The following is a 25,890-nucleotide window of genomic DNA, read 5'->3' as shown; positions in this document are numbered from 1 at the left end:
AGTTTGCATGGCTCTTCATTTTGCTCTATTTATTGCTTGCCTTTATATGGCACATCCTCTTTAAACCATTTGCCAAGTTCTGTTTCATCCTCGGCTATCAAAAACCTATTTCAGGGATAAGAGTGTGGAACAGCTGAATTCCAGCTCAAGCACCAACTTCTTTAGGCTTCACAATTTAAAAGATTTGGCTGTTCTATATGCAATATGCAATCTGTTAAGTGTTATCAGAGCACGTGTAACTGATTAGGATGTATTTAAAAAAAAAAACAACAAAAAACTGAGGAGGATTTGGTGCTGTTAAAAAGGTAGTTTCCTGCTTCCTTTAATTCAGCAGTTAGAAGCATGCCACCAGGGTAGGGAGTATGGGTCATTTCTAATGCCTGCGGGTTCAGGGCCACTGCTCGTCTCAAAATCCACAGGGATATATGCCATTGCAGGTATCAGAAAAGGCAGCTCTCAGTCTGTCCCACTGATATTTCTTCAGTTTGTATGGAGTAATTTGAGATTCACGAGCTAAAAAACAGCAGGAATGACCATGGGCCTCTAGCCTAATGATTAGGATGGCTTGCTAGGAACTAGATGTCAAAGACACAGTTTCTGCTGTCATGAATATTTCATCATTTTATCCAGTAACTGTAAAACAAAGAATATGTACCTTTGTATAAAGATATGGGAACTCTTATCTTTCTCCATTTCCTCCCCAACTATTAACAACAAACCACAGTCCTTTTTCTCTCTGGCCAAATTAGTCTATAAATGAATGACCTACTGATGTGACTCACTAATACTCTGTCAACAAGGAGGAGAGCTTCCTGTATCCAGCTCTTTCTTGTGTTATAGCATGGAATAAATCTGAAGCACATCAATCACCTGAATCATTATGTTTAATCATCTCAGTTGACAATGAAGTAGAGTAAATTCCACAGAATCAATAGAATTTATATAAAACAGCCCAGTGAAGAGAAATAATTTTTAGGTGGCTTGAAATTTGTGTGTATTGATAAAGATAAAATGGTGTTTAGCTCAAGAAACTTATTAATTCCTGTTTACCAAAACTGACTGTGCTGGCAATTGTGAATCCCTTTCTTAAACTGCTCTCTCTCCAGAGATTTTGCATAAGAAATTAAGCTGTGGTTTTCCTGACATCAGCCAGTGACCTAAAACTTATGACTAAAATGTCACTGCAACACTCTTGTAGCGTTGAAGACATAGTTTCCAGTTGCTTGTTCATTGTTAAATTAGGAATATGTAGAGACACAAGTGAAACCCTACTTTCCCAAGTCCCATGATAGTGAAGCATGATTTTTTTCTCTCAGTGAAGGTCCTCATTATTACGATGTTTTTAAAATCCAGCCATTGTTCATGAACATTCTGATCATTTCATTAGGGTCTATGATACAGGATAGAGATACTTAAGTTTGGCTCAGTATGTAGATCATAACAGAAATGTACACATCTGTACATATATATATGTATATACATACACATAAAAATATATAACTATACACAGGAATTATGTATATTTTTGAAACACTAGATTCATTTAATATTTTCAGACATGTAAGACTTGCTGCAGGGTGCTGTTTCTCTGAAGAACAGTTTTGGCAACACTTTGACCCCATTTTCTTGTCTTCTTTTGACAGCTTTTCCCATAGGGAAGATAGCCTGTTTGACTTATGTTATCCTTGAACCCTTTGTTACTTACTTGACATTAATTTCTGTAACCAAGGCAATATCACAAGTGAAGTTAAAAATCAAATCTCTGAGAATAGCCTTGTCTAGATTGATTCTCCCTTCAGACTGCATACTAAGCAGTCACACAGAGCTTCCAAATTTACACTAGGCAATAGACTTCCTCTCCTTCCTATCCCAAAGGAAGAAAGTGGAACCCTTCTTTTCTTAGGAAGAGCTTTAGCTTCCAGCATTCCATTATAATCTGTATAAATTTCTTAAAAGTTTTGTCCTTCAATTTGTCAGTATCTACTGAATATTTCAGTAAATGAAATACTTTGAGCTTCTTTAGGAACAAAAAGAAAGATAAAAGCTTGTCATTAGCTGCACTGTTTTCTAGAATGCACTGAACTGTATATTCCAGAAAAAATACAATGTTCTTTGTTGTTCTACTGATGCTCAGGTATACAGTTCCCATTACTGCAATAGCTAGACACATCATAATATTTAACTCTTGTCATTTTGTGGTATCTTCTGTGATACAGATAAGTAAGAATTACAATGACTTTACAAATGGAAAACTGAAAACCAGAGGGAATAATAGGCTTGCTGCAGAAAGCTTATGACTTCAGTAATGAGTACCCCAAGGCTAATGCAATCTCATTTCAGTTTAGTTATTCGAAAGTTCAGTATTGTGTCTAGACTAGTTGTCTAGGAGGCATGTCCAATGGAGATGGCAAGTCATCATTTCATCCTACAGTAGGTGCTGTATTTCCCTCAAGAGGCCCTTCTCTCTCTTTTCTTTCTCTTCCCCTACTCTGTAGGGGAAGCTTAGGCAACAGATGCTTAGGCAATAGATGCCTTATTTTTAAATAGCTAAAGATAGGTAAGTGGGATACAATTGATAATCATTTTGTCATCTTCCTTCTTCTTATGAGGGTATTCTCAGGGGAAAACTATGTCATATTTGTCTAAAGTCTCTATTTTATTAAGATTTGGGTGAATGGGAAGAAGAAGGTGAAACGGAGTCACTGCCACATTTTCATTGTAATTTCATCACAATGGAGTAAAACAAAGAACAATTACAGAGATTCATGTGACAATAAAACCAAACCAATTATTTTTATTAGGACTTGGAAATATGATCTTCTCTATCCTTCTGTAAAAAATATTTTTACTACTGTTGTCCCGTGAACGTTTATCCACTGAAGAGAAAATAAATACATTTACATACACTCATTTATATCTAAAAGAAAAAAAGAATTCAATGTGATAAGTGAAATTTGTAAAAAGAAGACACAAAAAGGGGTGGTTGGGAAGAAAGGCAAACCCAAAAGTTTATTAAAGCTCTTAAGCCTCCAATACAATCCCTATCTTTAAAGAATTTAATATTAGCTATGAAGGATTTCTTAGCTCATATATTTATTGGTCGTACTGACAAAGGGTAAAGAATAAGTTCATCTTTTTAAAGAAACATTAAAAGATCATAGAATCATAGACTCATAGGATGGTTTGAGTTAGAAGGAACCTTAAAGATCATCTAGCTCCAACCCCTCTGCTATGGTCAGGGACACCTTCCACTAGACCAAGTTGCTCAAAGCCCCATCCAACCTGGCCTTGATGGTGCTACATCATACATGCATGCAAGAACTATTGGGCTGAAATGTTGCGGAAAACACCAAAACATTCTCGAATGTGTTTTTACCCCTTCTTATGTCCCCTGTACCATGATGTGCTTTGCATATAGTGTTTACATTATACCTATTCTGTCTGATATTAAGAATGTGCATCTAAAATATGCTTTTGTGGTACTGATATGATTTTGTCTAACAAAATTTGAAATGAAGGATACATGTCTTAACAAGCCAGTTCAAATACCTTCCTAGTGGCTTCACAGACAACACTTCAGCCTTCTCCAGATGCTTCAGTTGATTACTCTGCTATGAATGGCTTCTGAAATTGGAGCTCTTCATGCATATGTCACTGTCTTTGAATATGACTTTATTTAAAGCCCATATTCTTTGTAACTTGTCCTGAAATACCTTAAAAATTGCCCATCATGCCTCTCATGGAGGGTGAGAAGTGTCAAAGGTTAAAGCAACCATATTTATCTTTGGGGTAAGGCTAGTTAAGGACCAGTACAGAATGAAACCTTTACTCAACTGTAATTGATAAAATATGGCATTCTAGAAAGCGCTTAATTTCCCATAAAGATTAAGTAACACTAGCACATAACTGGCATTATACTGTAATGCTTGGTTCTGTTATTTAATAGAATACAGCATGCTGTAGAGCTTCTGATCCATAACTCTGTATTTGTTCTTCACATGAGCTATTCACTGCACTCTGAGAAGAGTTATTTTGCAAATCAGGTAATACACATGCATCTAGCGAAGGTGTTGTGAAAAATAAAACTATGAAATAAGAAAAGAGTTACGCGTTGTTGTTACAGTTAGTAGTTGAACAAACTTCCAGTTGGTGAGAAAACTCTCTTTTTCAGATGCCTGATATCTTAAAAATGAAACCAATCCAAATTGTATAGTAATACAGCTGGGGACTGATTTTCCTCCCACACAGATGTACATAAAGTAAGCATGCTTCCATAAGTGTAAAACTGGTTTGAATGAAGGGAGAATTTATTTTTGAAGGGAGAATTTTTATTTGTGAAAAAACCCCAAACCAAAACAAACCCAAAATAAACACTACCGCACACAATTAATATTAAGCACATAGGAGTCATAAAACATTTAAGATGAAAAGCATCGTGTGTTTGATACGTGTCATCGATTCCTAGTTTGCAGCATCGTCATTCATGCACATTTAGATAAATTAGGATGATATAATGAATCCAAAGCCACAGACGGATTGGCCACTTACATTGATTTATTATTAATCCACCAATCTTTTGCTAACTCTGAATGTAGTCTGGCAACAGAGAGGACCAGCGAAAAGCAGCTTCACAGCCACAGGGAATTTCACTGTTTAGAATAAACAGGAAAAGATCTATCGAGTGGCTCACATCAGTGAATTTGCTGAAATAGCATTTCACTCTTGGCATTGCACAGCGACTTAGGTTGATTCCTTCATTTGACCTTTATTTGCTGAATGACCTTCTTTTCTTTTGTCAATAATGATATTCAGGTTTATTATCTCCTTGATAGTCCTTCACTGTAACTTAACTGTCATTTTGTGCTAATTTTCCGAAAATTGCCTCAGAAAAAAACAACCACTCAATAACAAAGAATGGATTGTGAGAGTGCAGCTTTGACATGATTTGTAGTGGCGTAGTCCCATGTGGCTGTGAGGTAAACATTGACTGTGCCAGCATTGTGTCAGGTATAAGTCCCAAAATTATCAGGTACATTCCAAGTCCCTAGAGGATACTTTGGTTTGTGCACTGAAGGATTATGTTGGACAAAATATGAAATGTCAGGCTTCTATCTCCAAGGTTTGGTGTCCTACATAATGCCATAGTTACCTGACCCTTTTGCCGTTTCCAAGCAGAGATATTTTGGTGTCCTATAAGGGAAGCAGGTTTCTCAATTTTAGACTAATTAGGCTTGACAGCTTTGTGTTTCCAGGTTGTTTGAATTTTTTTTTTCCAAGATAATTCCTTTTGTTTTGCCAGCTATCTGCTATAAACATTTATGTGCTTGTTTATGATAATTAGTATCTCTCATTTCATTGCTCCATTAAATGAAAGTACAGTAGAATTATTAAGGTTATAAGAAGATTTCAAGAATACTACTAGAAGAAGGAGATGTTGTTGTCCTTATTTATCCAGATTTAGTGCGCTTGCATATGTGTGCTGTTTAGTTATTTTCTAATGTAATAAGAATTTATTTTCTCAATTTTAAACATGTGAGTTACCCAAGGTACCTACTTTAAATGAAATATCTGTCTCAAAGCTCACCTTCAGTTCTTTTCAGTGGAGCTTGCAATTACTAGAACACATTTATTTGTTAAGGTGCATTACAGATTGATAGTAGCTCCCTCTCAGATGCTTTTTCTTTTGCCTCTGTGGAGAATTTGGACATTGTTGGAGTGAGGAATTCCTCCCACTGGTATGTGATGCTCAACAGAGTTTAAGTTTCTGTTTGAAAGAACAGAGTTGTTGTCTGGGGTGTTTTGTCTTGCTCTTTGTGGCATTCATTTTGCATCACACGTAAGAATAGTGTCTCTGTCTGGAATTTAGCAACATACTGCTGAGATATGTACACAAAGATAACTATTACAGTGGTTGCCATTAATTGACAAGAAGACCAATTTCCATGGTATCTTTCAAGTGAGACTTCTTCAAAGGTTCTTGAACTTTTGAAACAGTGTAAAGATTAAATTTTGAAGCAAAACAAAACAAAATTCTCTGACGTTGATAACATGATATAGAAATTTTATTTACAGTAGCAAATAACAGCAGTTACAGGGAAATGTATTTAAGCTTTCATAACATTTGGACAGAATTGTTCCAGAATTCAAGTTAATGTGAGCAATTCAGTAAGTTTGCAGACGATACCAAGTTGGGTGGGAGTGTTGATCTGCTTGAGGTAGAAAGGCTCTGCAGAGGGATCTGGACAGGCTGGATCGATGAGCCGAGGCCAGCTGTAAGAGATTCAATAAGGCTAAGTGCCAGGTCCTGCACTTGGGTCACAACAACCTCATGCAATGCTACAGGCTCGGGGAAGAGTGGCTGGAAAGCTGCCCGGCGGAAAAGGACCTGGGGGTGTTGGTCGACAACCAGCTGAATATGAACCAGCAGTGTGCCCAGGTGGCCAAGAAAGCCAATGGCATCCTGGCTCGTATCAGAACTAGTGTGGCCAGCAGGAGTAGGGAAGTGATCGTCCTAGTGTCCTTGGCACTGGTGAGGCCTCACCTCAAATACTGTGTTCAGTTCTTGGACCCTCACTACAAGAGCCCACTACTACAATTGAGGTGCTGGAGCGTGTGCGGAGAAGGGCAACAAAGCTGGTGAAGGGTCTGGAGCAGAAGTCTTATGAGGAGCGGCTGAGGGAACTGGGGTTGTTTAGTCTGGAGAAGCGGAGGCTGAGGGGAGACCTTATTGCTCTCTACAACTACCTGAAAGGAGGTTGTAGTGAGGTGGGGGTCGGTCTCTTCTCCCAAGTAACAAGCAATAGGACAAGAGGAAATAGCCTCAAGTTGCACCAGGGGAGGTTTAGATTGGATATTAGGAAAAATTTCTTCACTGAAAGGGTTGTCAAGCATTGGAACACGCTTCCCAGGGAAGTGGTCGAATCACCATCCCTGGAGGTATTTAAAAGACGTGTAGAAGTGGTGCTTAGGGACACAGTTTAGTGGTGGACTTGGCAGTGCTAGGCTGATGATCTTAAAGGTTTTTTCCAACCTAAACGATTCTATGATTCTATGATTCTACAATTCTATGATTCAGATGATGTCCAATAAAAGGAAGAAGGAAAATCAGCAGGAAAAGATAGTATTTTAAAAACATTTTATATAACCTTAGCTTGAAATAGATTACCTTAATGAGTTAATGCAGATCCTGACAAATTTGGTGTATTTCAAAACTGTCACAACTGTGCTACTGATCAATTTTAATTGTGATCAGAATTTATTTACTGTGCTAGAAGAAAGCTTCAAAACATGAATTTTCAGCGTGTAGATTATAGCATTTCTTCTGAAGAAGAATATTTAGCTTTAGTAGTTTTCCCTTCAGTAGAAGTTGCATTCTCTGCAAAAAGGATAGTCTTATTTAACAGACACACATCCTGTACTGAATTTCAGATGCTTAGTAAAACAATCCTTCTAAATACATGTTCCATACATAGCAACTGGAGAGAAGTTGGTGCTTTTGGAAGTCTACAGAGGGACACCTGTCTGCCTAATGAAGCCTTCGGGACATCTACTTATTCCATTAGCATTTCTTATTGCTTATTAAGGACTTATTTTTGAAAGACACAGCTAACATCAAAACTATGATGAACTGGCTTCCAACCACTATGTATAAAATCTTCTCAAAAATTTTGGTGTTCAAATTAAGATCATGAAAGGATGTTGGGGTTTTTTTTGGGCTTTAGAAGAGCTATTGTAGGATTAGAACATAATGAAAATTATTGAGATGATAGATTTTGTGCTGTACAAAATAACAAAGGTCTAGGTCACACTTGGAAATTCATTAAAAGAGATATTCTGAAAGGCTCTGTAATAGTTACTTTATTACATACTTCAGTGTGATTTGTCTTATTCCCGTGAACCTAGTTACAAATAAGCACATTTTTAATGAAATATCTATTTAAAAAGGAGTATTCCAAAGACATGTCACTTAGTTTTCAAGTGTAGAAAAGCCCAAAGGCTGACCTGCTATTTTTTCCTTTAACAAGGAAGGTCTAGTCAATGATGAAAAATTAAATACGTATTTTTTATTAGACATGTTTCAGCCTAAATGATTACAGGAACTTTTTTTTTTTTTTAAGCACAAATAACACAACTTTTACTCAGTTGTTTTCCACACTTAATATTTTCTGTAAATTTAACAAGTGTATATGCAATCAGTTTTTTTAAAAATATATACCAAATTACACATCTAAAAATAATTTCTCATTGAAAAATTCAAAGACATTTTATTTTCTTTTAACATGAATGTTGATCAATTAAAAAGTATTGAAAATGTCTGGGAGAAATTGAATCTGTCCTAGAATTGCTACAAATACTGTCTCTGATAACTAGGTGTAAAATATTTTTTATGAGTTTTCTGAGGCTAACTTTGCAATATCTACTCTTAAAAAACTATGTAAGACTAGACAAAAACAACCAACACACCTGTCCAAGCTCCAAGTGTTTTTTATGGTTGCAGTGATTCTTTGATTTGTTCAGCTTTGTTAATTAAAATTTGCACCACTAAACACTCTTACTCATTTGTTGCTGCACATGTTTACTTTTTACTAGCATTCAGGTAATTGTTAATTTCTTAATTAACAGTTATCCAGAATTTTGAAATGTCCAGCAGTGGTGAAGATGCTAGCAATAGTAGGTGTAAAACAGCAATTATCAGCAATCATAAAGCAAGAAAGCTGAGAAGGAGTTATTAAAAATCATATCCCACATTTGAAATAAAACAAAATGTAGTGGGCACACTGTGCTATCTTACCATTCTTAAACACAGTGAAACTATATAAATACAGGTGCTTGCTTTTAACTTGTAAGTGCCAGCAGCCTAAGCTGTGAAGTAACTTAGAATTCAGTTAACGTGAGAAGCTGAACAAAACAAATCCCTTAGCAATACCAGTACATGAATGCCTCCTTTTCCAAATTAGAACATGAAAACAAGAAAATCCAGTTTGTGAAGGAGGAGCATATTTCAAAAATTGCATCTTGGTTACTGTATCAATGCCAGTTAAAGGAGATGAATAAAGGAGAGCAAATACAGCAAATAAAGAGATTATTTTAAAAATTAAGTTATTTGGTCTCTTGTATATTGTATTCTGTCTGCCTGGAGCTTCCCAAAGAACCCACAGGAAGTAAACACCTAGTTTCAAACTATTTCCCTGGGATTTCAGTGCTTACTTCAAACAGTCAGCTGATGAAAATCAGCATTGCTTCATTTACACCAAATTAGGTTCAAATGCAGAAAATTAAGTCAATGGAGAGCCTTCTCCATTCTTACCAGATCATGAGTTAGTGGCTGTTGTCTGCTTGCTCTCATGGAGATTACTGTAATGCTATCAGTCAAGATTTCACTTTGAGATGAAATATTGCAAATGGAGGTGAGAATCCTATTACCACAATATGATGAAAAGAATAAGCTTTGTTAGGCAGTGTCTCTCTACAGCTGCAGCAGCTATGAACCACCTGAATCTCCTACAGCAGTGTGACTACGTGATACCATGCGTATTTCAGAGGTAAGGCAATGCACCCCAGTGATTAAGCCCTTCACAACCAGAGCAGTTGCCTCAATACCATGATCCTCTAACTTGGTAACTTAATGTAGAGATTCCTGAGTAGCTCTTGGTAAAGTCAATGGGGCCAAGCACTGAAAAGGCCAAGAAGGTGGTGGTAGCAGCTGGCAGAGAGACATCAGGGCGGGGCAAAGAGCTGAACTTGCTAAAGTGCAGGGCATCACCAGGTTTCTTGGGAGAGGCTAGACTGCCAAGATGCTTAGGGTTGTTCTGGAGAATAGCGTTCACTGTGATGATATACCTTGCATTACTTTCATCTCCTACTTGGAACATGGTGCAAGTGCCTAAAAGAAGCTCAACATCACTTCTTTCAAGCGGTGGAAGAAGCAGCAAGTTTGAATCCCACTCAGTGTCCTCAGTTCTTCTTTTTCTGGATTTGCTTGCTTGATGTTCTTTTGCCCACGCGTAGTGAAACATTAAAGGCAAAGTTAGTCCCTCTGTCTTTCATTTCTTTTCTTCAGCATCATCAGGAAGAGTGCACTTCTAAGCTGCTTGTCTGTGCAGTGTTTCAAGCTTACATATATAAAAAAAGAACTTTATTATTACAAACTGTAATTGATGTTAATTTTTTTTGCCAGTAACTGGAGGAGGTGGCTATCTTGACCTGTGACTACATTTTTGTCTGCAGAAATTCCCAGGACTATGAGTACATACAGAAACATAATTTTCTAGAAATGTACATAGACTTCCTGAGTTCTCAGACAGTCTGATCTGTGATGAAAAGAAACTTCAAGTCTGTAGTGGCTCTGAGTTCTTTTTTTTTTATTTAAAGGGAACATTTTCACTAAAATAAAACAAGAAACCATGATGTTTGGTGGTGTGCAGTTCCCCTGCAAACCTGTCATTGATAATGATTGCTTAGCAGAAAAGTTTTCTAAAAACTGTAGGCTGTTCTCTTCCTCCTGTTGAAGCTGGGCTCCTCTGTAACCAGGAATAAGAAAGGTATGGAGATAGAACAATTAGACAAAGAGGATCATGCGTGCTAGACTCTTGTTCAGACTCTATACAACTGTGAAATCATAGCGAGAGACTTATGGCTTTCAGAGACAGCAGTTCCCAGATCTTGGATCTGCCTGAAGAATATTTCTTATTTTGGGGGGGGCAAAGTTCTGTAGGTTTGTCCTACAGAATCCTGTCAAACCTACAGGCACTCAGCATAATGAGACAGTCCTGGGGGGAAAAAACTTTTATGTTTAAAAATTTTGCATATACATATACTTTGTATGTATACATCTGTACATATTCTATTTTTCAGGTAAAACTGTACCTTGTCTTTGAGCCTAAGTTAAAATTAGTTTCTTTAAATATTTGACTGTTGTGAATATTCTTCATGGTTATTTAAGGATCTTGGCCCTCATTACCATGACTAGATAATACTTATTATTCTGATCTAACAATATGTATTTTTTTTGGTCAACATTTGGAAAGTGGTTAGCAGTTTAAAATCTTCCTGTATTTGAAAGATGCAGCTTTTCCACAGCTGAGAGGGTCCCACTGCTGCAATTTCTAGGAAGTGTCAAACTATGCCTGAGGCCTCATCTGGGCTTATTTGTGACTATGCCATCTTTTTCTTGGCACTAAAAACATTATGTCACTATGTCACAAGTTCTTATTATGTTGGAGAGGGAAACCCACAAGATTTCTATTTAACCATTGGTTAGGTTTTCTCTGGGTTTTTTTAATACCTGTTAAGATGCTACTCTTCATAAATCATGACACTGAGGTGTTTTATGCAGATTATTAGGAAGAAGTCTATCCTAACTGTATCTCCCTCCTAATTTCCCTTTACTGTTGTGTCTGCTTTCCATCTCTAGTGAATTATTGCACTGTCTGTATGTCCCTCAGACTCACTGTAAGTCTACAGGGCACGTGACCTCCTTTTACTTGTGTTCTTAAGTGGCAGGGCTATGCCATGCTGCTGTGATCTAGAAGCCATGCTGTTGTGCCTCTACAACCACATTAGAAAGCCCTGCTCGTTGCTTCAGTGTTTAACTTCAGGTTGTAACTGAGCAAAACAGACCAGCCAAACCAAGCAAAAAAAGAGTCACAGATTGGAAAAAAGAGTCCAGAATTCCAGAACGAGTATCTGGGAATGCATGTTGAGGATATCTCCAGGGCCTATGTTATGCACTGGCCTATCCACACTGCAAGTTTGGATCATGCCCATCCTTACCACCTATCAACACTATTGACTCTTCAAGCTTAGGCTACAGTCTTGAAACACTTGGCGAGCTCAGCAATACCTGTTCTAGTAGGTCCAATTGTTCAGCTCTACATGATTCCCCAGGCAACACGTAAGCATTTTAACTATTAGTTACAATGAGAGTCAACTGAAATGATTGTAATATTTACAAATATTAGTCTGGGTAAAGCTCTGAACTTTAATGTATTTCTGTTTCTGCTTGAGTTCTGGTTCTAATGCACATCTGGTTCTAATGCACATCTGTTCCACTTTTACAAATTGCAGGAATTTCTATTTGAAAGTTGAAATAGAGTTTTTCACCTCAAAATTTTCCCTGTTTACTTCCATAAGTCATGTTTCTTCTTTTTGTAGTTACATGATTGGTTTCTTAAGGGAGTCCTTTATAAGCTTTATGAAAGGCTGCCCTAAATAAGGTTGGCTTTACTTCAAACTAATCTGCTACTAACCAAGAATTTTTGTTCTCTTCATACTGAAGTAATAGCAGAAATAAGTAGGAGCAAATTTAAAGAATAATGGGTCTGAAGCAAAACACTACTAGCACTGGGATATCTGGAGAAGTTTTTAGCATTGATTTCTTACTCTATTTTATCTATTCTATGCTGATGTTACTCCACAAAGCTAGTGTGAAGGAATGGAAAATCATGATCAGTTGTTGACAGTAAATATGATGTATCAGTAGTTGTCATCACAATATAATATAGATCATTTGTGTTGGAGGGATATAGAGTTACAGATCTGCCTTAAGCACCATGTCCAAAATGGCTGATTCTTATGAGAATTAATATATTCATTACTTCTAATAGCTTTTCCAGCTGCATGTACCAAGAAATCAGTGATAGCCAATAGAGCATGATCTTCTCTTTTAACAGAGATATCGATACAATCAAATGCAAAACCCATCAACTGTATTCATAGATATAATAGAGAGTAATAGGAAATGTATATGAATATTCATATATTGAGCTCAGAAAATGGGCACCTTGTTATTCATCATGTTAAAACATGTTTACAGAATACAAATATATTGGTGCTTGGTTTTTTTCCTAGTGTTGATGAAAATGAATAGTACTTGGGGACCAAGTCTGCCTATTAAAATGATGTGATACATTACCATGCTTGCACAGAAATGAGCACAGATGGCGGGTCTATTACTTCTCTAGCAAGAAATTCGTCATCTTTTTTCTCCCCAGGATTCAAATCTGAGCAACACTTGCTCAAGTCAGGCTACCTCTGTGGGGATCCTTAAAATGTTTTTTCTATTACTTATACATTAGGAGTAAAAGAAACAGAAAGTGATTAATGCTGTATTAAAACTTTATAATGAATGAAGTCTCTCAAACCAAGAGTCTGAGACTTTTATATTTTTCCCTCAACTGAAGGGAAACATATTTTGCATGTAAATATAAGTCTACAGGGATGAAGTTTTGTGTACCATGCTCAGATTCCTATTTAGCTCTGACAGATCATTTAGTCCACGTTAGAATGTTTGAAGATGTTAGATTTATAGACATTTGTTAATTAAACACAATGATAAGTGGAAAATAAAACAACAATGTATAAATAAGGTTATAATTTTTGTATGCAAAAGATATCATTTCAAGCAGCAAAATAATAGATTAAACAAAAAAAGGTTCCATAATCTTACTTTTAGCATAAGAATCAATAAAGCAATACTTCATAAGGCTTTGTCAATGCCTTATTATACACCTGAAGGAAGAAAAAGGGTTTTCAACCTGCCTTGTGACTTGTCAAAGCTTGTAATTACAAAAGACTCAAAGTTAAATGATAATTTTTAATGTCAATTGATCAAACCCAGATCACCTTGCAGTGAAAGTGAATTTAATATGAGTTAGGATTTCCAATAACAGGAAAAAATGCGAACATACGCATTCATTTACTTCAGTATACTGAGTGTATTCACATTTGGGGGTTCTATACTGAGACTATCATTATTTAGCAATGCAACATCACATTAAAAATGTTTTTCAACATTTATGCTGTGGACTGGTACACAAAGACAGTATTGTCAAATTTGGTGTGGTGGGTTAACCCTGGCTGGACATCAGGTGCCCACCAAAGCTGCTCTATCAATCCCCCTCCTCAGCTGGACAGGAGGAGAAAAATACAACAGAAAGCTCATAAGGACAGGGAGACCACTCAGCCATTACCATCATGGGCAAAACAGACTCGACTTGGGGAATTAATTTAATTTATTACCAATCAAATCATAGCAGGATAATAAGAAATAAAACCAAATCTTAAAACACCTTCCCCCCATCCCTCCCTTCTTCCCGGGCTCAACTTCACTCCCAGCTTCCCTACCTCCTCCCCCCCAAGCGGCACAGAGGGACAGGGAACAGGGGTTGCAGTCAGTTCATCGCACATTGTCTCTGCCTCTCCTTCCTTCTCATTCTCTTCCCTTGCTCTAGCATGGGGTCCCACCCATGGGAGACAGTCTTCCATGAACTTCTTCAATGTGGGTCCTTCCCACAGGCTGCAGTTCTTCACAAGCTGCTCCAGCGTGGGTCCTTTCCACGTGTCCTTTCCATGGGATGCAGTCCTTCAGGAACAGACTGCTCCAGCATGGGTCCTCCATGGGGTCACAAGTCCTGCCAGCAAACCTGCTCCAGCGTGGGCTCCTGTCTCCATGGGTCCACAGGTCCTGCCAGGAGCCTGCTCCAGCACGGGCTTTTCATGGGGTCACAGCCTCCTTTGGGCACATCCACCTGCTCCGGTGTGGGGTCCTCCATGGGCTGCAGGTGGATATCTGCTCCACCATGTACCTCCATGGGCTGCAGGGGGACAGCCTGCCTCACCATGGTCTTACCACAGGCGGCAGGGGGAATCTCTGCTCCGGCACCTGGAGCACCTCCTCCCCCTCCTTCTTCACTGACCTTGGTGCCTGCAGACTTGTTTCTCTCACATATTCTCACTCCTCTGTCCCAGCTGCTCTTGCACAGCAGTTTTTTCCCCTTAAAAATGTTATCACAGAGGTGCTACCACCATCGCTGATTGGCTCAGCTTTGGCCAGCAGCGGGTCTGTCTTGGAGTCGGCTGGCATTGGCTCTACTGGACATAGGGGAAGCTTCTAGCACCTTCTCACAGAAGCCACCCCTGTAGTCCCCCCACTATCAAAACCTTACCATGCAAACCCAATACATTTGGGGAAAGCCATTCTTCCAAATGGGATTGCATTCTTTTTGTTCCATCCAAGTGAATCTTAATTTTTTTCATTTACCTCTTCATTTTCCATATGTGATGCTTTATAAGGCATGTTCCTGGGTGAAAATTGGCAGCCAGAACCTGGAGGATCAATTTCAAGATTGAATTCTCCCTGAATAGAAAATTACAAACTCTTGAAGAAGTAAAAACTTTACAAAGCTTTCTACCAGCACTTCAAAAGCACAAGGATTTCTGGAGAGAGAGAGAGAAGTAACAACTCCTTTAAGAGTCAAGCTGGGGACTGTGGTAAACATCTAGTAGACCTGAGGATAAACCAGAAGCCTTTGAAATGAGTAGTGATTATACCAATCCTGAACCCAAAGCTTTCTCTATGGATGTAATCTTGTGTGTTATTTGGGGTCTGCTGGGGCCTGTAACAGACAAAAATATCAGGAGGATGGGCTGAAGTGTGTCAGTTGTCACAGAACAGGGTTTGAACTGTTTTGGGGGCAGCGAGTGCATATGTGAAGGTTTTAGGTGGGGAGGTGCTCTGTTCTCCTTAGGAATGTTGCTGTGGAGGGTGAGGAAGCCCACAGGCAGTGGGAAGCAGGGGGAATCACAAATTCACTTCTTCTGTCAGTCCTGGAAAGGATCACACTGGCTGCAGGAGAGAGAAAGGTCAGGAGTGAGAAAGGTAGAAAGAAAGGTGCTAAACAGCTCAGAGCAATTAAGAACAAGTAATATGGAGTTGTTACTACCAGTACCTAATGATCTAATAGTTGCTCAATGCTAATAGACTTAAAGTTGTGGTATTATCAAGCTCTAGTGTGCTGCTTGTCATTGCTTCAATGCGCATGTCACCTCTGCTTCAGCTTCTTACCCTTCCCCACTCTCAACTGGAAAAAGCAAATCCCACCTCTGAGCACTCAGCAAGAATGCAATTTGGGTAACTAATGTGAGTAGGTTCTTTGACAGATAAGTGACTGAATGGATTTCCTTCCTGAAAGGAAGGAAAAGTAGACTGGTAGTGACTGTAAAAGAAGAAAATGTTTACAAAATTTTCAATTTCTTTACAAAGCTGTGAGGGCAGGCAGAAGAATGGACAGGGATATTCCCAGACTAGAGCATGCCCACTCATACTGTACATCTGCTTTTTGTGCAGGGTTGCTTTTTTGCACCAAAGTCGGCAAAAGAGGTGAAAGTTAAGTGAGGTTTGCTACAGGCAGTGTTACTGGGTAAGAATATCTGCATTTTGTATAGGAATTGCCTTAGTAATGAGAACTGAGAGAACATTCAAATGGATTTTGGACATCTTTCTGGGATAACTTGAAGCTTCCAACCTAAAATGGCAAAGAGCCATTGGTCCACACAGGGTTGACAATGTTGAAAACGTGTAAATCAGAAAAAGGGTATATTTTTTCCGTGAGAAGGGAGAAGCAATCGTTGCCTAGAAAGAAATTTTAATATTAGATAATAGAGCTCCTCTGCCTGGGGAGAAGATATGTATTTTGCCTTTGAGAGAATATGAAAAGAATGATTATAACAGAGTGACTAGGAGTGGGAGAGAGAACCAAATTAATTGCTAACACTTTTTACTGGTAAGTAAATCCAATTATTCCTTATGAACCACAGCTAAAGAGGAATTTAGAGGATGACAGCTCTAAAGAGGTTGGGGAACACAGTTGAAACTCCTAATATCTGGTTCACTCACAAGACAGTATTACTTTCCCAGCAACTTTCCCTCATGTGAAAGAAGGGAGTTAGTTCTATGGTAAATATCAGCTGTGCAAGGGTGTGCGTTTCTTTGTGGAAATAGCTGAAAAAGAAATAATGGCCAGCCTTGAATGAGTCATTGCCAGATAATTCCCAGATGAGCTAAATTAATAAAATTGTAGCCTAGGCAAGTCTCAGCTTCTGTATGGTTTATTTCTTCCTGCATGGTTAGAGAAATGAGTATCGTCGATTGAATTAAAAAAAGAGAAAGGGTATTCTTTTTCACATAGTTATGCAGTTCACAGACAAACGTGTAATAGTTGGGTTTGCAGTATTTGAAAAAAGGCGTTAATTAAGATTTCTGAGTGACAGAAAGTGAGAACATAGGTTTTTCATGCTGTGAAACAGAAAATGGGAGTACTGTATAGAGAGGATAGCCATAACCTTTAAGATTTTTTTTATGGTGTTATAGTATGAAGAGAAAGTGCTGTGTTGCATTAGACCAGTGTGTTGAGTTAAACCAGTTGTCCATCTGGTGAGTGCAGTATTGTTCAGCTGGAAAGGGGAAGGAAGGAATTCCATACTGAATTATCTATTTTGATTTAGATAAATGACTGTGAAAGAAGGATTTTTGAGGAAAACTTTGGAGAAGGCTTTTAGGTTTGGGTTTTTTTTTTTATCCTTAGAAGCTACCAGAAGATTTCTTGACCCTACTCAAATTGCTGCATTAAACATTCCCCCAAGTCTAGCAGGAAGGCTGCAGATTTTGTACACACCCCTATAAAAAGCTTTACCCCATCACTACAAGCTGGCAAATTGCCCCATCACTACAAGACAACACAAAAAGCTGTCTGCTATAAACCAAAATACCACTTTGTGAAGAATATGAACCATTCATATATTCAATGTGTTCAACAGTGCTATGAAGATTTTTTTTAAACTCATTTCAGCCACCATGTTCCAGTGAACTACATTAAGTACATTAAGCCTTGCTGTCCTGATTGTGCATCATTAACATCTATTCCAAGTAATAGTATGGCTAGTGAATCAGTAAAGGGTTCCATAATGGCTTTTAGTAATGAGCTTATTATTTTTAGTATTTACCTTTAGCTGATACAGTGTGTCCTGAATATTGGATACAGCTGACTATTTTCTCAAATGAAGAATTAATAAAGCTGGAATCTTTAACTTGTGACTAATGCTAGGTGATCATTGCTGTGATAGCTTGATAGATAATTGAATTTAAATTTTATATTATATCTGCTTCCAGTGAACTTGATTGCATGCAGAAGAAATAGAGAGTACAGTTGCCCTAAATAGCATATACAGAGCTTATGTAGAAGGTCTAGAATTTTAGTATTCACTGTGTGAAATCAAGTGCTTTAAAGGACTTAAGCGATGAAAGACTGCTGGCTCTTAGTACCTTAAAAGTCAGGGAAAATTTTGCTAAGACTCAGTTAACTTTTGAAGCATTTTGCAGAACTTGTAGTCCAAAAAGTATCTTCTTGTAATGCCTAAAGGAGCTACTAATTTCTGTCACACAATTAGAAGGCAAATTGTGCTCCCTGGGACCTATGGAAAACTTCGAGTAATTTTGTATGACAGGGTTAATTTATATCTATGAGCATGGCCAATGTCATTTTAGGAATGGTATCTGAGTCTATGTACACTTCCTTTGGAATATTCTCAGTTTCACTTAAGGTGATATTTAAGCAAAGATCAAAGACAAAACATTGTTATGTGGCAACCTTGCTTTAATGAACAGTGTTTGTTGTTTTGCATACATGGAAGGTTTTCTGCAGAGCTAAGAAGACCTGCAATGTATTTCATAAAACAGATTCTGCAAAATTTGAATATGCTGCGTTGTCTATGTTCATATGCAGATCTAATAGGCAGGAATTAGGTATTTCTTTACTCCATTCCTGATAGGGTTCTTCCCTTTCTTTTTCTTACAGTGTAGCAGCTGGCAAAATATTTTTGAGACAGAGATATATAGAGCTATCCTCTTGTAGAGTATGCAGACAAAACCTAACATATGGAGGGTATTTGCATAATGTACAGTATCTGTGATGAGAAGGTAGATATTCAGTTTTTCTTGCATAACTTGAGTATTGCATATAACATGGGAAGTTGAATGAAGAATTGCATCTTAATATGCCACAGAATTCTGCTAGGCGGTTAATTTTACTCTCTGTATTTTCAGTTTTGATATATTAGAAACAATGTTCTACTTACTACAGCAGTTCTTTCTTGAATGAGCATATATGTGGTTTCTGTTGCTTCTTTTTTACGTATCTATCTATTAAGTAAATTTTGGCCTACTCTGTACTTATATCAGTTATGTAATGCTAAATAATTTATGCACAATTTGGTTGTTGTCCTGCAATAAATATTCTCTCTGCATGTGCATTCACAAAAACACTAGGAAACTTGAGGTGTAGTTCTGAACATACAGTATGTGTAGATCTGGAGTTTGTTTTAAAAACCTGAAATGTCATGCATTTAGACAATCACCATGTAGTTTGTATTTCACAAAACCAAAATGGAGGACAGTCTTTGCACACACAAAAATCATGCATAGGGCTGAATGTTTCTTGCTTCAAAATGTAGATAACTCTTTTCTTGTTAAAGTTTGTTGTAAAATTAAAGCTATAATAAATAATACAACTTTGTGGAATGTAGTAATTATGTTACGCTGTATTTCTTTTCTGTGAAAAATATGTGCACAAAATTAATGCATCTTATTGAAGTGGAATGTTGGTGCCATGAGAGTTAATATGAACTAGAAGATGACTCCCTTAGAGTAGAATAACTTACTAAACCATTTTTGTGTGTGTGTTTGTGTATCAAACTAGCTATACTCATCGTGTGGTTGGCAGTGGAATCAAAGCTCAGTCTGCAAATCCAGAAGTAAAAGTGAAGGGAACAGATCCTGTAATAAGTCAAATTATTGACAAGCTGAAACATGTTATTCAGGTAAGCTGCTTTTACCTATAGATATAGTATAGTACTAAAGACCTTTCCAGTAGTGAAAGTATTAATTTACTGTACATTAGAGGTTAATTGTTAATTCAAGTTATTGCTCAATTCATGTCAACACCAAAACACTACTTGCTCTCTGTCTCACTTCAATTATTAAAAATTATTTAGTTAAAAGGTTTGCATACAGTAGATGAGTGTAGGAAGTAAGACTCTGGCAGCTGGGCCATTTGTACCTGTGAGTACCACAGGTCAGCATTGCAGTAAGTGTACATAAGCACAAACAGTATAATTTAGGGGTATTAACTGGGTCCATATGTTTAAAAAACAATAAAACTTAATTTCCCTCTTCCCTCTTTACTCAATCTAGGTTCTTTCTTAACCAGTCTTGCTGTGAGTTTTTTTTTGTTTAAATGCCAGATAGAAAAACTAGGAAGTTTGAACAAGAATAGCATGCTGGCTAAAGGAGTTGGTGTTCCTTACCTGATGTACATATCTGTGAGTTACTAAATTTAAGGCTTACAAGGCAGTCAATTGCAATATGGTTCTGCACAATCATAGTACTGTAATACGCTTAAAGAATTACAGTTTTCTTTTGCTACATGCTGTACCTATATGCACAGATCGCCAGAACTACAGGACAAAAACCTGATTCTGTTGAAACCAACAGTTATTTTGCTGACAACTCTGTATTTCAGTTTAAAAAGGCAAGTTTCCACTCTGATCTGAAGACACAGTGATAAGAAATGTTCTACTGGAATTTCTTGTCAGTGACCCATCTAACCCAGGACCCTCTCATCTGCACTGGTAAAAGGAGAGGCTGCTTAGGGAGGGCATGCAAAGCTTGGCACCTTTATGGTCTCCATTCCCCTTCTCTACCTCATTCCCCAAACATGAGAATTAGAGATACTAGATGGCTCTTTCTTGCCTATTGCATTTAGTTTCATCTAAGGACTTGCTTTAATTTTGTTTTTCCATCTTCTTGGCAGCTTTTAAATACAGTTTCCTGAATGGTTTCTGGAGTTGAAATAAGCAAGCCATTCTAACATTACTGATAGCTTCATGATAAACTGTCTTGGCTCTTATTTCTCTATTTGTGAAAAACAACTCTTCTCTGACAACAAAGGAAAGAGTGGTAAAATAGAAAAAAACCAGAAAAATTTCTTTTCCTTCAGTAGGGTTGTTTTCTGGGAGAAATGGCATCCAGATTGAAGCTCAAAGGCAATCATTATTCCTTCCTCCTTAAAAGAAATATCTTTTGTAGCCCTCCAGCTTCAGCATGCTTTTGTCTCTTTTTCTTTCTTAAAATGGTGACTACAATGGTAAGAAAATGAATACAATTTTCCCTCCAAAGAGAAGCTATGATTTAATTAAGAACTACAAATTACTGTGCAAAGAAAAACATTGCAAATCTTACTGGGTAAGTCTCAAGGCCTTTCATCTATCAGGAATGCCCTCCTTCTTTGGTATTAAATCTGCACTGTATAGTTTGTGTTTCCCTCTAGAGACTAGGAGTTGTGTTGCTTCCTCCTCGAGTGAGGATCTAAAAGACTGGAATAGAACAATTCCATTATAAGGCATTTCATTTTGAGAGCTTATTTGCCCTTGTCCCGAAAGACTAGAGTGGGTTTTGGGGAGAAGGACATATAATTTACATACTGCGAGTCTTACTAACCTCCAAATATGTTATCTATCTATGGGATAGTTTCCTTTCTTGCAGCTCTGACTATGGAAATAGGGTCAAGGGATAAAGAGAGCATCAAATTCCTTAGAGACCCGACATATAACTGTTTTTCCTCAGATAAAAGGGCTGAAGAAACTGCAGAAAAAGCTTTCTTCTCTACCATTTACTGCCTGGGAAAGGAGGATGGGGAGCGCAAATTAGAGATTCAAATACAAAAGATCACCTTTTTGTCCTTTGTGATATGAAAAGGATGAATCACATATTAAACTTATGATGGACAGATAAAATAAGGGGAGCTTAATGGATTGTGGTGCTCTCTGAGATAGACGGAGCCATACTTAAATCCAGCACTCTATCCAAGCAGTATTACTGCACTGCAAAAAAGCTAATTTAAAAAGCTAATTTAGTAGAAAAAAAAAATTATTTGGCCTGTTTTTTCAGAACTAATCATTCCTGAAATCTGTAAAAGTTTGTATACTTTAATTTAGCTTTAAGGCGACACAGATTGGCAGGGTGATATATAACTTGCTATTTGTGTAGGCAATTATATATATTTTTATATAAATTCCATATTGCTGTAACCTTGCTTGTTAAACAAGTACATTTTTGTTATTTAGTTGTGTTTTGTATGTAGCTGTTTGCTTTCTGTATTAGGAGAAAGGAAATGAGTGGTAATTCAGCTTGATATGACTTTTCACATCAGCTTTTAAACATTTCAAGATGCAGGATACTGAAGTAGCATTTCTCTCTGTCTCATGATGTAATGATAGGATATGGTCCTTCCTTCTCAACCACAGTCAGAGCTCTGTGTATCAGTGGTAAGTATAGCCTGATTTTCTTTTGCTTGTACAGCCTGTCATGATACCAAGGCCTTCAGGACTGAATAGTCTCTACCACTTTGCAAATATCAATATGCGGCAAAGAATCAGAAGCTTTGTTTCCGGTATGTCTCATAGTGAAAATGGTGAAATGCCCTGAAATGTAATTTAATCAGTGACAACCTGTGGCGTTTGTTTGCAGCAGAGGTGGAATTCAATTCTTTAATCAGACACTTGCATTTAAGTGTTTAAGCTTCCCTTATATGTAAATCTAGTCATGGACCTTAGAGAGCTGTTCATTTGGCCATATGTAAATGTATGCTTCAGGGTAAGAAGAGCAGGAGTTCTTTAGTCTTGGACAATATAAAAGGAGTTTGAATACATTGCCCATATGTTGGCATCTACATTGCAGGCACCTGCAGTTAGGTATCTCGTCTGAAGGATTTCACCCTTGTGTCATGTTTCTGAGCCCTTTCCAAGAGGTTGTGATTTTGAACACACAAACTAGAAATGTGTCATTTTCTAAGGAGAAATATTTAGCATATACACTGCATCTTCTTATAATGCTACCTTCTGCTTTTTCAAAGGCTATGTTGGACCACATGATCATCAAACCATAAACAAATTTAAAGTCTACTTGAAAATGAAGCCTTTTGCTTTTGCTGGTATCGGAGCTGGGCTGAAGTACATAGTATAATTTTTTTGTTTGGTTTGCTTTTAAATCTTCTGAAATGACTGTTTTTATTTCAGAGATCTTAGGTACAGTTCAGACAGCCAGGAACTTGTGAAGATACATAAAAACATTTGGGAAGCTCTTAAAAAAAATCTCATTTTATGATTATATATTCTCTTCTAATGGTTAAAAAAAAGAGAGATGATTAAACTATAGAAGGACTAACTGGAAGAGGATGACCAGTTTTGCATTTAGAATACATAATTTAAGTCAGATTGAGAAATATACCCTGATTACATTTTGTCCTTCCAGACCAGAAAAAGTAATCCTAGTAAATCCAGAGTAGAAAAACTCTGTTAGAAAGCTTCATTGTTTTCTGAAACCTTCTTTCCTCTTTGTCATCAAAGCAGATGACCCCTTTTCTCACCAATTACACTAAATTTCCCTTCTTACTTTTAAGAATCCCAGAATGAGGACAGGAAGTAAATATTCTGAGATGTAAAGGGAGACCCCACTGAAGGGAGGGCCCAGTGAGCTCTCAGAAAAATCAGACTGTATATCTTTACTGTACAAATGGCTAAATATTATAAAGTAGCAAAAGAAGTACAGATATCTTAAAGATCCCTTCCTGCTCATCTTTAATATGTACATAAGAAAACAGATCAAAGACCATTCTGCCCTGCATGCAGAAAAGAACAGATGTCTCCTAGTATCTCCTCTTTTCTTGCAAGGTAGATATAGAAGTGCATAAAAATTCCAAGCAAAGAATCAGCTTTAAAATATGTAAACTTACAATGCTTAAACATACTCTGTTTTCTAGGGTCTATTCTACTAAAAACTGTAAACCACTGAAACAAACTTGTTGCATAAGGGGGAGTATCTGTTCCCAGCAGGGTGTAGTTTCTGGCACTTCTTTGTGAGAGGCTCACTGTAATCCTCTTTCTTTTTCTGTAAATAGTGGATTTATCAAAAATCAATAGAAATTTTTGATTCCATTGGACTCTGACTGCTATAATCTGTGTTCTGGACTCCACAGGTTCATATTCACAGCGACAAAGTGCAATTAGAGGAACTAACACGAACTCTGCTGAACCAGTTAGTGCTGAAAATGGCTTGACAAAGTCACCTTCTTTTGTAAAAAGCCTTACTTGTACAGACTGGTGTTTTGGAGAGTTTTAAATGATGGGCTCTTCTTCATTCATTTATCTTCACGGTAGGCAAATGATGGGTTCAGTGCATAGTCTCTTATGTACTGCAATCTGCAGCTATCACTCTAATAGGCAATCATGATAAGCAAAGTTAGTTGCATATGGCAGCAATAATAATGGCAATTATTTTTTTCTTCCCCTATAATTTAAAAACATGATTCATTTGTCTTGCCTGCAAGTGCAAATACTGAGGTTATGAAGTAAGTATGATATTTTGGTGCTGTGATTACCAGCGACTGGACCTTGGTCATTTCAATATATTTCTTCTTTCAGAAGACAATCTCAAAAAGATACTGCCTTTGAAAATAATAGATGTTACTTGGAACTCATATTTACAGGTGAAATAAGGACTTCCTTATTTTAGGAAAGCCAGCCGTAGTAGAAAATATCCCTATGTCTGTCTAAATTAGGCAGACCAGATCTCCCTCTGGAGATGTCCAGAGGCACCTGCCACTCTATTGACTATACTGGAAATTTAAATGCTTCTATTTGGTTAAATAATTTCCTATTTCTAGGTACAGCAAAAGATGTGCCTGAACTTATTTGGAAGGGATCCTATCTTATACTGCTATATCACTGGACTGCTAGCCAATATATATGGAATAATATCTACTTTCTCCACAAAGGGCTGAAAACTGTCACTAACGGAAGTGATGGTTACATCCTTTAAGTGAAGAGAGGCCACTACTTCATAAGACATTCAATGTAGGTGGCAATCTAATTTTTCCTTTACTACTGGTCATTATTATGGTGTGGTAAGCACTGTGTTTCACCATGTCATCATTTACCCACTTACCTAGCTCAAAATGTTACAAAAATAGTGAGGTGAGATTTTGTTTTGACACTGATTTGTCATACTAACAACTAAACTTTCCAGATGTGTTTTTTAAAGCTTTTATCAATGTACCACAGCACAGGCAAAATAATACGTGTTTTTGTAAGAGCTGTTCAAGTACATATTGGAAATGGTGATGGAATACATTACCCAACTCCTCATCTGCACATACAAAGAACCATTTTTTTAAATTATTCATATGCAAGATGTGGCATTTGCAGTTGTGCTTCCCTTTGATCACTGATATCAAGTTTGTGCCTTCTTTAGAGTTATGATAACCATCTAATAGTTAAAATCCCTCTGCCTCTTAGAATAGTTCAAACTGCCGTATAAATTTAATGAATTATACATTCTGATGACTGTTGATGACTGAAATGCAATTCTTTCTCATGGAATGAGTGAATTCTCAAGAGTACAGCATTCAACAGTCTCAGATACTTAGGGCCTTAGTTTGATACACTCTTCAGTAACACGGTCTTGGAGACTCACTTTCAAACTTTTTTTCCTTTCTCTTCTGAATTTTTTTTTGTTGATATATTGTGTCCTGCACTTTGCACCATTCAGTAACAGGTACCCCACAGAGGTAACTGGGAAGTAAAATTTCAGTGCACTTTGTGCAACAGCCATTCAACATTCACTGGTGTTAGAATTGCTTTCAGCTGTGTTTGCTCCTGAACTGCCTATTTATTATTTTTGTTGCAATAGGAAAGGCTGCCTCACAAGTTTTGTTTTGTTTTTCATATTACAAATGCATATCTAAATGTTCATTTCGCTTTAGATTTTCTTTTTACTGCCTTTTTAACTTTTTAGTTTCTTCCAAAGTTAGAACAATCCTGCAGGTACAGAATAGCTCAGTATCTTCATTATGTTAATATTTTCCTCAGTGATTTGTTGGCTCTTCCTTTCATATTTGATGTGTTGGCTCCTTCTTTTGTTTTATTTCTGGAATTAATACAATGTTACTGTCTTTTGAAATCAATCCCTTGGACAAATTCCATCTTTGGCAAGGCATGACA

At 37.3% G+C, this 25,890-nt stretch overlaps 1 protein-coding gene across 1 annotated transcript in view; it reads left to right on the top strand.

The window, feature by feature from the left end:
• The window catches only part of GPC5 (glypican 5), a 764,171-nt gene that overhangs the window by 254,847 nt on the left and 483,434 nt on the right, over positions 1-25,890 (top strand). Inside the window, exon 6 of the mRNA XM_072854020.1 lies at positions 19,533-19,653. Within this exon, the coding sequence (XP_072710121.1) occupies positions 19,533-19,653 (121 nt within the window). The remainder of the gene's footprint in view (positions 1-19,532; positions 19,654-25,890) is intronic.

The sequence above is a fragment of the Ciconia boyciana genome, chromosome 1, assembly GCF_034638445.1.
Source record: "Ciconia boyciana chromosome 1, ASM3463844v1, whole genome shotgun sequence".
NCBI classification, from domain to species: domain Eukaryota; kingdom Metazoa; phylum Chordata; class Aves; order Ciconiiformes; family Ciconiidae; genus Ciconia; species Ciconia boyciana.
The sequence above is the reverse complement of the archived record's forward strand: the minus strand, read 5'-3'. Positions and strand labels throughout refer to the sequence as shown.